Consider the following 14,587-nt stretch of genomic DNA (forward strand, 5'->3'; position numbering starts at 1 on the left):
GACAAGATTAGACAAGGAAACATTGCTACAGACGCGCAAACCAAATGATATTGCTTCTGAAACTTTTTTAGGGGAAAGATCAAGTAAACTGTTCATTTAAAGAGAATAGGCATATGCAAATAAAGTGACATGCTGTTGGATAAGGGATAATCAAATACTAATTTATCACTCAATTATAAACACCTCACAACGCAATTAATGGATGCAATTATATTCCTTTCCTTCACCCTGCTGTGTATCCAGTAGAAATCACAATAACAATATCATATCCAAACATGTTTCTTCCAGTCTTTTGGGTAGTTTTGCACTATTTTAACTATAAATCACCGTAGAATTTGCTAGTAAAATATTAAAAATACAAAAAATAGGTAAAATACCAATTTAAAGGGGTCCGAAAAATTATGGTAAAATACCGAGTTTTACCAATTACTACACTAGAACAAACCAATATTTCTCTTTTCTTTACTTCTGCATTGGTTTCTCCAAGGATATATAATCATTCAAAAGGATATGCTCCCCTTATCTGTTGATTAGAAATCCTGGTGACAATCTGTTTTAAGGATTTATTTCACTGAGGACAGACCAAAAACTACATATATCTTTGTTCACAATGTTTCAATCCAATTGATAAGCAAAGAGATTTTAAAAAGAGATGAGAAAATATTAAAAGAAGAATAGAATGGATTTTACTGGGGTATATACTCAAACATGGATACATATAGTGACTAATTTGGGGGTGGGGCCCAGACAGAGCCAAAATAAGGAAAAAGATTAAAGAAAAAGCTAAAAAAAATAACTGAACAAATTAACAAAAATATTACGCAAATCAATTAATCGACTGAAAAAAAAAATGTATAAATAAGAAGCAACAAAACAAGGGAACAGTTTATAATGGGGTTCAGCAAGACCACAGAAGTTGTTATTGTAGACTATGAACTAGCAGGCTTTTTCTGAGAATGGGTTGTTATATGATAATTCAGATTTGATTTAGAAGAATATTCTCTTTTGCATACATCACACTTAAACAGTTTTTTCCCAGTGTGTACTCTTTGGTGCGTAATAAAATTGCTTGACTGAGAAAAAGTTTTCTCACAGATATCACACTTAAAAGATTTCTCACCAGTATGTACTCTTTGATGCTTAATCAAACTGCTTGACTGTGAAAAAGTTTTCTCACATATTTCACATTTAAACGGTTTCTCACCGGTATGTACTCTTTGGTGCGTAATTAAATTGGATGATTGGGAAAAAGTTTTATCACATATATCACATTCAAATGGTTTTTCACCGGTATGTACTCTTTGGTGCGTAATCAAATTGCATGATTCAGAAAAAGTTTTCTCACATATATCACACTTAAACGGTTTCTCCCCAGTGTGTACTCTTTGGTGCTTAATCAGATTGTTTGACTGAGAAAAAGTTTTCTCACATACATCACATTTGAAAGGGTTCTCCCCTGTGTGCATTCTTAAATGCCTTTTCAAATGGCTCAAATGATAAAAGTTCTTGTCACATACATCACAGATATGTTGCTTTATCCCCGTATATGTTTCTTTACTTCTTTTCAATATTTTGTGTTTTTTATTGCGCAAGGAACTATTCAAAGATGTCTTGTGATTGTCCACGTTTCTTGTTTCAGAATCTAATTCAAATGAACTGAAACAAACAATTGCAGAAGGACTCTGTGTAGCAGCTAGTGATGTACATTCCTGTAGTTCTAACTCAGATGCGCTTGGTGAAAAATTACCATGTGTAACTAAATGTTGACTCACATCCCCAATGCATTCACACAAACAAATAGGACATCTTCTTGTCTCGCCCATTTGGTGTTCCATAATGTGAATAACGAAATTTCTGTAGTCCCTAAATACTTCAGGACAGATGTCACATTCTATTGGTGAAAGTTCTTCACAGCCGGTGTCTATGTGAAGATCTAGCATAAAAAATGATTTTTCTGCTTTTGCACAGGAGGCACAACGCCAAATTCCAGCTTTTAATTCTTCAATAGCCTTCTCTGTCAGTTTCTTCACCTTCACGATTGGTTTTGGGCCTAAGAGTTTTGGTTGAACCACACCATCAAAACCACACACAGGAGAATGAATTATCTCTAAAGTAAACAATTATTTTTATTAAAATTAAATAAAGTGTACACGATTCAACAATTAGACATCATAGCAATTACAAATGAAAGGTGAACATTCAATAATTGTTACCTGATTGGGATCTACACTGCCTACCATTTTCAAATAAAACAAAAATGAAAGAACGACCCTTGAAATTAACTTCACTTAATAGAAGAATTAGAATTGGAATAATAATATAAAAAATCTTTATCAGCTTTAAAACTTGAAAGTCATACGGGATTAAGAAAAAATTTGATAGGTTTGAACAAATAATTTCCTTTTCTACCCTTCTCCCCTAGTTGAACTTGTTTTAAACTTGTATCATAATTTACTTTGAAAATTAATTCAACGGCAACGTTAACTTAAAATACAAAATAAAATAAAATACTAAATAAAAGTGCAAAATAAAATAAAAATTAAGCCCTTAGTCCCATTTTAGTTATATTCCTAACTAAAACCTCATGTTTAATATTTCTATTATGGTTGGTTCAAAATTACGACGTTTTTAGGTGAGTACCTATTTTTGCCAGTGTTGTCACCTTGAACTATGAACATAAATAAGCAAAATTACTTGATTAAATTTGACAATGCACAAAAATTAAAAAATTAAAAACTGAAATCTCCCAAACTTTTATGATTATTTATTGTTTAACCTATTCTTTGTTTCTTGTCATTTGCTCGTAAGGAGTAATTCTTTATCAAAAGTTCTCTATAACTAATTTCTTTCTTTCATAGGACATGAGAATTGAAGTCCACTTTAAAAAATTAAATAAACTAAAGTATCAAAATAGCACAAATATTTACAGGCTTTTGGCACTAAGCCCGACTTACCAATTTCTTTCGAATTCCCGATTTTTTCAATAATTTCAAAAGGACACGTCCCGTGAGTTAAATACCTTCTTCCAGCAATAGGGTAAATTGCATGTTGACGCAGAAAACTATCATGGAAGGATCCTCGATAGAACAAATATAACAGGGCGTAAAATCCAGATTGCTGGATAAAGGCCTCTGCTGAGGGCTGCCTTGACCCTGTCATGTTACCCACAAGATACGAGACCTAGGGTCAACTCTATTCCCACTTGAAAAGTGGAACCATTCAAGGAAATTATATCATAGGCAGCGCAATAGCAGTGCCTAATGTATTATTTATTTATTTTTTTTTTTTTTTTTTGGGGGGGGGGGTCTTTAGACCAGGGCACTTCGTATCGAAGGAGTTGTCGTAGAAACTTCAAAAAGGGCTCATTCGCTTGGAAATTGGAGTGGCTAGTGCCCTTTTTAATAGTCGAAAGTAATTGGAGGGCAACTAGCCCCCCCCCCCCCCAACACCCATCATTCCCCCAAACACATCCAATCAAAATTTTGAGATAGCCATTTTGTTCAGCGTAGTTGATTTCCAGATAAAAAATTTATTTTTGAGGTCACCCCCCCCAAAAAAAAAACCTCAGGGCAAAGGTTTTAAGTTTTTCCCTGGGGGCATATAAGAACGATGTTGCCACAATGTCTTATTTATTATTTTTCCCTTTCGAACAGGGCACCTCGTATCCAAGAAGATGTCGTATAAAATTCGAAAAGGGCTCATTCAATTGGAAATTGGAATGGCTTGTGCCCTTTTCAATAGTCTAAAGTGATTGGAAGGCAAGTAAAACACCTTCCAGGCCCACCATTTGCCGAAACACATCCAATCAAAATTTTGAGATAGCCATTTTTTTCAGCGTAGTTGATTTCCACATAGAAAATATGTTTTTGAGCAGGTCACTCCCCTGCAACCCTCAGGGCAAGGGTTTTAAGCTATGCCCTGGGGGCATATAAGAACGACGTTGGCACAATGTATTATTTAATATTTTTTTTTCCTTTAGACCAGGGCACTTCGTATCGAAGAAGTTGCCGTAGAGACTTCGAAAAGGGCTCATTTGATTGGATGAAACACATCCAATCAAAATTTTGAGATAGCCTTTTTGTTCAGTGTAGTTGATTTCCATATAGAAATTATGTTTTAGGACACTCCCCCACAGACCTCAGGGCAAGGGTTGTAAGTTATGCCCTGGGGCATATAAGGTTTTTTATAGAAAGCGTTGTCGTAGTAGAAACTTCAAAAAAGACTCATTCGATTGGAAATTGAAATGTCTAGTGCCCTTTTTAATAGTCGGAAGTGATTGGAAAGCAACTAACACCCCTTCCACGCCCACCATTTCCACAAACTCATCCAATCAACATTTTGAGATGGCCTTTTTGTTCCACGCAGTTTAAAGTTCAGGAAAATATACCGTTGAGCAGGAAACTCCCCCCACAGTCTTCAGAGCAAGGGTTATAATCGATGCCATGGGGGCATATATGTTATTATTGAAACCTTTGTCTTAGAAACTTGAAAAAGGGCTCATTCGATTGGAAATTCAAAGGTCTAGTGCCCTTTTTAATGGTCAAAAGTGATTTGAGGGCAACTAACCCCCCTCTCACGCCCATCTTTTCCCAAAACACATCCAATAAAAGTTTTTAGATAGCTATGTTGTTCAGCGCAGTTGATTTCCATATAGAAATTATGTTTTTGAGGAGGACACTCCCCCACAACCCTAAGGGCAAGGGTTGTAAGTTATACCCAGGGGGCATATAAGGTTTTTATAGAAAGTTTTGTCGTAAAAACTTCAAAAAAAGCTCATTCGATTGGAAATTCAAAGGGCTAGTGCCATTTTTAATAGTCGAAAGTGATTGGAGGGTCACTCACTTCCCTTTCACGCCCACCTTTTCCCCAAACACATCCAATCAAAATTTTTAGATAGCTATTTTATTCAACGTAGTTGAAAGCTTTGGAAATTAGGTTCTTAAGGATGACAACCCCTTCACCCCCACAGCCCTCAGGAAAAGGGTTGTAAGTTACGCCCTAGGGACACATAAGGTTTTTATAGAACGCGTTGTCGTAGAAACTTCAAAAAGGGCTCATTCGATTGGAAATTCAAAGGGCTATGCCCTTTTTAATAGTTTCGAAATTGATTCGAGGGCAACTAACCCCCTCTCGCGCCCACCTTTTCCCCAAGCACATCCAATCAAAATTTTTAGATAGCCATATTATTCAACGTAATTGAAAGTTTTGGAAATAAGGTCTTTAAGGATGACAACCCCTCCTTACCCACATCCCTTAGGGCAAGGGTCTTAAGCTATGCCCTGGGGGCATATGACATTTTTATAGAAAGCGATGTTGTGGAAACTTCAAAAAGGGCTCATTCAACCCCCAAACACATCCAATCAAAATTTTGAGACATCTATTTTGTTCAGCGTAGTCAAAAGTTCTGGAAATTAGGCCTTTTAGGATTAAAACCCCATCAGAGCCCTCAGTGCAAGGGTTGTAAGTTAAGCCCTGGGGGCATATAAGGTTTACATAGATAGTTGTTATAGAAATTTCAAAAAGGGCTCATTTGATTGGACATTGAAATTACAATTTTTAATAGTTGACAGGGAGTGGAGAGTAATTAACACCCCTCTCACGCCCACCAATTCCCCAAACACATTCAATCAAAATTTAGAGATAGCCATTTTGTTCAAAGTAGTTGAAAGTTATGGAAATTATGTATGTATGGATGACAAACCCCCCAGAGCCCCTAGGGCAAAGGTTGCAAGTTATGCCCTGGGGGCATATAAGGTTTTTATAGATAGAGTTGTTGTAAAAACTTCAAACATTCAATTCGAAACTGACAGGGCTAGTGCCCTTTTTAATAGTTGAAAGTGATTGAAGAGTAATTAACCCCCCTCTCACACCCACCAATCCCCCAATTACATCCAATAAAAATTTTCATTTAGCAATTTTGTTCACCGTTGCAGAAATTTTTGGAAATTTGGTATTTAAAGATGACAACACCCCCCCCCCCCAGCCCTCAGGGCCGGGGTTGTAAGTTATGCCCTGGGGATATATAAGGTTTTTATTAAAATCGTTGTTGTAGAAAATTCAAAGGGGCTCACTTCATTACAAATTGAAAGGGCTAGTGCCTTTCTTAATAGTTCAAAGTTATTGGAGAGCGACTAACGCCTCTCTCACACTCGCCATTTTCACAGACACATCCAATCAAAATTTGAGATAGCCATATTGTTTAACGTAGTTGAAAGTCCTGGTTAGAGGATGACAACCACCCTCAAAGCCCTTAGGGTAAGGGTTGTAATTTATGCCCTGGGGACATATATGGTGTTTATAGAAAGCGTTGCCGTAGAAACTCAAAAAGGGCTCATTCGATTGGAAGGCTTGACATTTTTAAAGTAAAGATCGACGTGGGTATAATTTATTATTTTGTTGTTGTTGTTGTTTAGACCAGGGCAATTCGTATCGAAGGAGTTGTCGTAGGAACTTCGATAAGGGCCAATTCAATTAAAAATAGAAAGGAATGATTCCCTTTTTAATAGTCGAAAGTGATTAGATGGAAACTAATCCCCCTCCCACGCCCACCCCCCATTTGCCTTTATGTTTAAATACTAAATGTTGCCTTAAGATTAAATAACACCCCTATGCCTTCTCAAGGTCAGTACATAATTTGTACTTTACTGAATAAATACAAATGAATGTGCATTGTCAGCTCAATGCACATATTGTCAGTTTAATGTACTGATATATAGTAAACAAATGTTAACATTATTTTATTTACTAAAGTTATAAAAGTAAAAACATTTATATTTTTCAGTAACGGGCAAATTATGTTCTCGCCTTGGGAAGGCATAGGGATTTTGAGCCCAAATTATGTTAATTTCTGCTTGTTTAGAGTTTGACTAGGTTATTTATTGTAATTTCTGTTTGTTTTGGGTTTAATTTATTTATCGATACTGATTTGTTGTAGTTTCACGCTTGGTAGATTATTTGATTTTATTTTTACTCATTTTTTGTTTAATGGAGTTCTTTATTTTACTTTGAAAAACTTATTTCGTGGAAAAAGTTTTCCACGAAATAATCCACTTTTTTTTTAAATTTTCCACTTTTTTTAATTAATCCTAGTAAACGACAAAGCATTCGCAAGGGATTCTGACGAATGGATAATAGTCATGGGCTTTGTCTGTTTTGGTGGGTGTTTTTGGGATAAAAAACCTCTTCCCAATTAATTATCTACTATGGGTTGTATTCACAGCTAACCTTATTGATTACAAAATTGTAAGTCAAAGACTTATCCTTATACGGTATACCAGACAAATACTATCATTATGAGAATAACACTTTTTCCTATGTAAGAGAATAACATTAATTCGGTTAACGTAGGAAATACGGCTTTTCGTATTAATCATCGCCATAATCTATGTCCTGGAAATTTACACTTTCGTTTTAAAGCTATAAAGCAGCTAGTTTCGCATTAAATCTAAATTTAAGCAGGGTTATATGCCCATATATGGGTCATTTTGAAAGAGCACAAGAAAGGCAATGAAAGAGCACAAGAGTGGCACCATTCGAGAAAATTATATCCTAGTAAACGACAAAGCATTCGCACGAGATTCTGTCTAATGGATAATTGTTACGGGCTTTGTCTGTTTTGATGGGTGTTTTCGGGCTAAAAAGTTATATTTTCGTATTAAAGCTATAAAGTAGCTTTTTACGTATTGAATCTCGAGTTAAGCAGAGTTGGGTTCTATCCCTATTTTTATGGATCATTTTGATGGACTCTGTCTTCAGGAGCAAAGGAAAGGCAATGGGAGAAGTATTACACGGAATAAAATGGGGAAGTATAACTTTTCAAGACATAGATTACGCTGATAATCCAAACATCCTAGATGAAAGTGTGAGCAAATTGAATGACATTTTAGAAATTTTGCGAGTTCACGGTGCTAGAATAGGTTTAACAATTTATGTTAAGAAGACTGAGTCACTAAGCCTAAGAATAAGTGAAAAAAAAAGTGACTTTGGGTAACGAAAAGATCGAATGGTTCTGAAGTATGGGCGCTCCGAAAACCGAAGGAAGATTTGCTAGATGTTTTCCAGAGAAATTGCCAACGGTTTGTGTTGGGTACCCAACTGACTGATTGTATTTCAAACGATAGGCTGTAAGAAAAGTACAGATCAATCCCACTTTCCAGGGCTATAATTGAGAGACAGGTTGAGATGGTTAGGGCACGATCTGCAGATGAAAGATGACAGATTGCCAAATATTGTCGTTTTTGGTCAACCATCTACTTTTAAACGGAAAGCGGGTCGTCCGCGGATGGGGTGGGAGGACCTCATAAAGAAATATTTAAGGGAAATGGGTACGTCCTGAGAGGGTGCAAAGAGGGAGGCTTAGAATGAATTGGGATGGAAGAGTTGCGCACGTAACTGTGTTGGCCTCACGGGTTTTGGTGCTTCGGTGAGCCGTTAGTAGTACTAATGGCAGTATTTAACTCTGCAAAAGAATCAGCAATTTTACTTCAATCTGATCATTTAAAAAATTCTGAGTAAGCACGAGAGGAGATTGAGAGAAGAAAGCATTATAACTGACACCATTTTGTGGTGCTACATTGCACTGTATTTTGGCGTTACCATAGACAAGTTTACAGAAAGAAAAGACAGAGAGATAAACTAAGCATTGAATTTCAAATACCCCATTGGGCATAGGGTTTATATTTCCCTTCAAAGATATAATGCTGTGACAAGCCTACAGATCTTACTTGCATGAAATGAACAAGATAATGGATGAACAAGATAGCCGGATTCATTCTTTTCGAATCTGTGAATTCAAAGAATCAGAAATACGAAATTACTCAGAATTATTTAAACTTGCTTAAAAGTTGGAAATTTTACCTATGTTTCATGTTTTTAACGCATTTTTCACTATGAACAATTCAAAGTATATTTCAAAAATGTGCTTGGATGAATGGCTAAAACTAACTCTCAACTATCCAGTGATATCATCACTGTCGAAATTAAGAAACAAAACTTACAGAAGGAACAAACTTTAACAACCTACAGGCTACGATCTGCACAACCAATGCAGAAAAATTTTCAAAAAGGAGGAGCGGTATGCAATGATGCCAATTTGAATGAGATACTTTTCATTTAAATCTGACATGATTTTTGATCGGCTTCGGGAGCTTTTATTTTTTTTCATTCTAAAAAAAAAAGATATTTAAACAATAACATATTAATGTTCTGCTGAATTTAAATAAAAACTATTGTTTTGAATCAGTTTCCATTAAGGTAAATTTCCACTTTGGTACCTAAATCCACACTCTGTGAGGGTGTGGATCACCTAAATCCACACTCTGTGACTTTTGGTAATACTATTTAAACGCTTTATAAACATGAAAAATGTGACGTGACATTTACAAAAAAATATTTTTATGTAATGCTCTTTTCTTTGTTTAGATATTCCTTATGACCCTTCTTTGTCAAAGAAGGCATCTCTGCAAGTTTTAGTTGGATAAATACTCTCCATGATGTTTTGACTAGAGATTCATTAACTCATGTTTTTAATTCTTTAGTTCTACCTAGAGTTTTTCCACATTTAGTATGGTTGCTATATTTTAGTTCTTCTAATTCTTCAGAAAAATAACTTTTTTTTAATTTTGGAAAACTTTTATGTCGACTTTCAAAATTTAATTATACGTCAACAGTGACAAAACAATATGGTATGAACGATTCCATTGTGATAACGAATAAGAAGCAAATAAAATCAATTCGCTAGGGCAATCGATTTCCCTATACCGACTCTGGAATTTTTCAAATTATTAGAATATTTATTTTCTTTAGCTGGTTGGTATTATTTTTATTATTTTCAATAATTCCTTTTTTTTAGATTTGCTGCTTATTTATGTTAAAATTTACGGTGTTCATGAAATCAATGAAAAGTAATTAAGTATTATTAGTATAATTTAGGTTTGTGTATATTTGACTGTATTTATATTTGTTTTATATTTATGTGGTCAGTTTGTTCATTTTTATTTTATTTATACTCCCCAATTTAGAAGGTTAATGAAATGCTTGAATTTGAAGTATGTTACGTTGTTTATATTGCTTGACATATTGTTAATGTTATTTGCTTGTAAAATTTACAAAAACTTTCATGTTTGATAAAAATTTTCCATTTTCATAACGCTATTAGTTTCAATATACCTTCGTCATTGTTGTCCAGATTTTGGAAGTCCGATTCTGATGTTAAATTGGTTATTCTGGATGAAGCATCCACAGGTAGTTGATCCTCAGATGAATTAAAAATAGTAGTGTCTCTGATCATTTCAGCTTCAATTGATGAAGTATCTCCAGCTTCAACAACAAAAATAAAAAATAAACAAAGAGACAGAAAATAATAAAAGTAGGATTAAATATTCTCAATAATTTACCAATAAATAACTAAATCTTCACAAGATAAAAAAAACAGACTACAAGCGTGAAAAATAAAACTAAACACCAGACCTGAACAAATATAATCTTTATAATTTGATGCAACCGTGATAATAGTATGATAATTAAAAAAAGGTAATTTGATTAATAGAAAAAAATTTCATAATTTGGCACTTTATTCACAAATTTTCATATCTAAATGATATCTAATTAATTTTTGGAAATATAAATAACTAGAGGTAACCTATTTATACATACTAAGAACTAGTCTTTGGGAACTGGAAACGCATAATTGCAAATTATCAGTGCTTCTACCTTTGGCTTATTTAAAAAAAGGCAGTAGAACTCTATTTTTCCTCCTTTACCACTATTAGATCCTTTACCACTTGTCTCTTTGTGATGGTTTTTTTGTTTTAATAGAATGGGTCTACTCGGATACCAGAGTGGGGTAAAATACACGCTTGCAACATCTTATTTTAGGGGGAAAGAGATGATGATTTGGTGAGCACCAATGATCAAAACAACGCCAAGCTATCAAAATTAGGATTTGTTCTAATTTTAACCATTGTCAAGGGTTTTCAAATCCCTTTTGAAATTCATGGTTCGCTCTGATTTACCCTTTTTCTAATTTACTAGGCTGCAGCAATTATTCTATTCTACTTGTTATACTGCTCAGTAAGGACTTTAAAGGACTGCACTATATTTCAAATAGGAACAAAATATACTTTTTGTATATATTGGCTGTATGTATGGCTTTTGTGTACTTAAAAAAAAATTCGTTTATTTAGTTATAATTCTTGCCTTGCACCCTTTATTGGATATTTTATAATCGAAATAAAAGTAGTATTGCCTTTCGTTTAGACCATTTAAACTATATTGTGGCAAATACATTCTTAGTATTTGCCAAGTATCTTTTATATTATGCCAATTAGTATCTTTCTATTTTGCAAGGTAAAAGATAGTTTTGAATTTGGTCTGTTTTTGCTAACGTGTGGTTTCCTATTCTAGCCATTTAAACTTCATAATCTTGTATTTTCCATGTAATTAATCAAATTTTGCGATTTCCCTATTAATTTTTTTAAAGGTAAGTTTTCAAAGAAAGTTGAAGAGCCTCACATTAGGATGAAAGTAAATATATGTTTCATGAAAAGGGTGTAAAAAATCGAAGTTTGTCACTTAAAAGGTGAGATTCTCCAGAAAATTTTGGGTAAAGTTTCTAATTTTATTTATTTATGGTTGGTTAAAGTCTTCATTATGGGCTCGACCAAGCTATAATATTACTTGATTAGCTATGCTGTACCTTACATCGAAGCACAGTACTTTTATTTTGAAAATAATAATAAGAATACAAAACCAAATAAGTGCAACTTTCTTAAAGTTAAAGGATCATATTAAGCCTATGACCAGCGCAAATAAAGTCATATAATATTTCAAATTTAAAACAACCTGAAATAAAAATCAACGAAAAAAGCAAATAGGAGACCAAAAACAAATAGAAAAGACATACATCTCAAAAGCCTCCAAAAGGCCAGAGTATCATTTGTCCTTTGCTGGCAGCATTTTTTTTGTGCGGTGCGTTCTTATTTTTCATTACACCAAATAAAACATACCAACAAAATAATTTCTCAAGGCTTTTCAAGTTTAACAAATAATATACTTAAAATATACTCAAATAAATCCAGTTCTTTCCATACCTTAAACCTGACTATTTTAGAAAGTGATGGGAATAACACTGTTTAACTTTATGAGTTTTTGTTAACATTGAACTTACAAAAGAATTGAAGAAATAATAAAACCTGAGAAATGATTATATAAGGTCCTTAATGCCCTGGGATGGAAGTAAATGGATACTATGAGTTCCAGTTTAGTGACTCAGAGCATTTGGGACCGCAGTTTCGGAGATCAATTCTCTATCAGTGGCCTTGGCTACAACTGGTATCTTACTTTTCTCTTGAAATTTGTAGGAATCAATATGGCATGCAGTAAATCAATACTTGAGTGGAGTGTGTGAGATAATGGAAGATCAGTTGGGTTGGGCGATGCGTGAATTGAGGAATTTTCCTTTTCAAACTAATTTTAAAACTCTATAATTTTCAAATATACCTTCGTAATTGCAATCCAGATCCTGGGAGTCCAACACAGATGTTAAATTGAATATTCTGGATTCAATGCTCAAAGGTAGCTGTTGATGCTCACGTGACAGAGAAGAATTAGAAGTTTCTCTGATCGTTTCGACATCGTCTGGTGACGCATATGCAGCTTCTATAACAACAACAAATAAAGAGATGGAAAATTATCAAAGTAAGATAAAAATATTCTCAATAATCAGTAGCAAGACATAAAAAACAGACAACAAATGTGAAAAATAACACAAAATATAAAAACTGAACAAAATCAAGAGTGATAATTTGATAAATACTGGCAAATACTGGTTTGATACTGGCAGATCCTAATTTTTTCTAGTTTTCCCAATAAAAAATTACCCAAAATATTCAATTATACAAAAACCAAACGCTTGAAATGTACCTGTACTGTCAAAACAGGTGGAGCTCAGTTCCTGAGTGTCAGGTTCAAGTTTACATGGTCCTGAAAAGCAGAAAAAACTATCCACAAGAGCATCTTCCCTTTTAGGAGACAAAAGATGGGTTGGATAGTCAAAAAGCTCTTTATGGTCACTTGGTAAAGCCTCTTCAACTTCTGAAAGAAAGCGTCAATAAAAGAGACATCAAACACTTTCAACAGAAAAGCTTACAAAACAAGCCCTACTACTTCCCTCTTTTCAATATATTATCCAACGAGAATGAATAATAATCCTTTTAAGGACAGAAATCAAACTATCTTTGGCAAACAGCTAAACCAAATCTCAGAATTTAGAGTTAAAAAAAAAGGAATCCTAAAATTCTTCCAGAGGGTATGCTGTTCAGAGGCTAATCAGTTGGCTAATTATTTAAGAAAAAAAAATACTTAGTGGTAATGTTGCTTTTTCCTCTTAGTACTAATACCAGTTTCTTTTAGTGTCAGGCAATTAAATTGTTCAATTAATTCCATTTTTTGCATCTTTGATTCATTTTCTTTCAGATTCCATTTGTTTGTGTGTCCATTTGATTTTGGAAAACATATATATTTACAGGAAAGAAAATAGATATCCCAATTCCTCTTTGACAGAAACATTCAAATATTATAGCTGATAACCGAAACATTTTTCCTTCCAATTCTAATGGAAGAACTGAAAGACAATCACCCATTATAATACTCATTTTTCCTCTTCTGACCCCCCCCCCTCCAAAGTATCTTCTAGTATAAAACACTCTAAATTATCATAAAATATAGCCTTGAGACAAGCTCACAAATTTAAAACACAACAAAATAAGAATCAGACTATTTCAGTTCAAACATTCATCAGATTCAATAGGGCTTAAGTTAAAACCTAAGTAAAAGTATTGACTAAAATGAAAAACAAATCCATGTTGTGAAAATATTATTTACAATAAACATGAGGACAATATTTCCTGTAAAATAAAACACAGAATATCTTTGTCAGGCGATCTATTAGATAATCACACTTAGATATACTGAACAAATACCACATATGAAAAAAAAAAAATTACTTAGAAAAAAGTGAATATGTACAGAGTGGGAAAGGAGAAGTTGTGTAAATTCTATTGGAAAAATCACCAGAAAAATTCAAAAAAAAATTTTTTTTGCACCCCTCCCACTTGAGATCTATTTACAGATTATTTGAAAAAAAAAATACGTTTTCTAAAGAGTTAAAGAGGCTGAGTCAAAAGTTCGAACCTTAAAACGTAAAGGGATTAGTGGGTATAATTGGGGGGCTGCCGTCCCCCAAACCCCCCTCCCCCTTTTCCAGCCTTTAAATAAATAAAAAGTTTTTAAACTGAAAGTTAGGAGCAACATTAAAACTTAAAACGAACAGAAATTATTCCGCATATGAAAGGGGCTGTCCCCTCCTCAGCGCCTCGCTCTTTACGCTAAAGTTTTTTATTGTTAAAAAAAAATAGAGTTGTTAGAAAGTCAAACTTCAGCGTAAAGAGCGAGGCGTTGAGGAGGGGACAGCCCCTTTCATATACGGAATAATTTCTGCTCGTTTTAAGTTTTAATGTCGCTCCTTACTTTCAGTTTAAAAAACGTGTTTTTTTTTATTTAAAGGCTGCAAAAGCGGGTGGTTCGGGGG

General features: G+C 34.0%; 2 protein-coding genes across 2 annotated transcripts in view; both read right to left on the reverse strand.

Annotated features, from left to right (window-relative positions):
- Positions 1 to 807: 807 nt before the first annotated feature.
- Positions 808 to 13,651, reverse strand: LOC148943945 (uncharacterized). Its single transcript, XM_089101671.1, has 3 exons — positions 12,499 to 13,651; positions 10,168 to 10,317; positions 808 to 2,107 (listed from the first exon to the last, which is right to left on the reverse strand). The coding sequence occupies exons 2-3, from the start codon at positions 10,286 to 10,288 to the stop codon at positions 930 to 932; spliced, it is 1,299 nt and encodes a 432-aa protein (XP_088957797.1). The 5' UTR covers positions 10,289 to 10,317; positions 12,499 to 13,651; the 3' UTR covers positions 808 to 929.
- The window catches only part of LOC148943946 (NEDD8-activating enzyme E1 catalytic subunit-like), a 9,545-nt gene continuing 6,731 nt past the window's right edge, over positions 11,774 to 14,587 (reverse strand). Inside the window, exons 3-5 of the mRNA XM_089101296.1 lie at positions 12,922 to 13,092; positions 12,499 to 12,657; positions 11,774 to 11,841 (exon numbers count right to left, since the gene is read on the reverse strand). Coding sequence (XP_088957422.1) covers positions 11,774 to 11,841; positions 12,499 to 12,657; positions 12,922 to 13,092 — 398 coding nt within the window. The remainder of the gene's footprint in view (positions 11,842 to 12,498; positions 12,658 to 12,921; positions 13,093 to 14,587) is intronic.

This window comes from Artemia sp. Qi Xiang Cuo, chromosome 15, assembly GCF_049724085.1.
Source record: "Artemia sp. Qi Xiang Cuo chromosome 15, ASM4972408v1, whole genome shotgun sequence".
In the NCBI taxonomy this organism is placed as follows: Eukaryota; Metazoa; Arthropoda; class Branchiopoda; order Anostraca; family Artemiidae; genus Artemia; species Artemia sp. Qi Xiang Cuo.

Excerpts from the sequence above, each read along its gene's own strand:
- LOC148943945 (XM_089101671.1), bottom strand. The coding sequence starts at position 10,288 with ATGATCAGAGACACTACTATTTTTAATTCATCTGAGGATCAACTACCT. Across the intron at positions 2,108-10,167 it reads TCTGGACAACAATGACGAAG|AGATAATTCATTCTCCTGTG; the intron begins GTATATTGAAAC and ends TGTTTACTTTAG.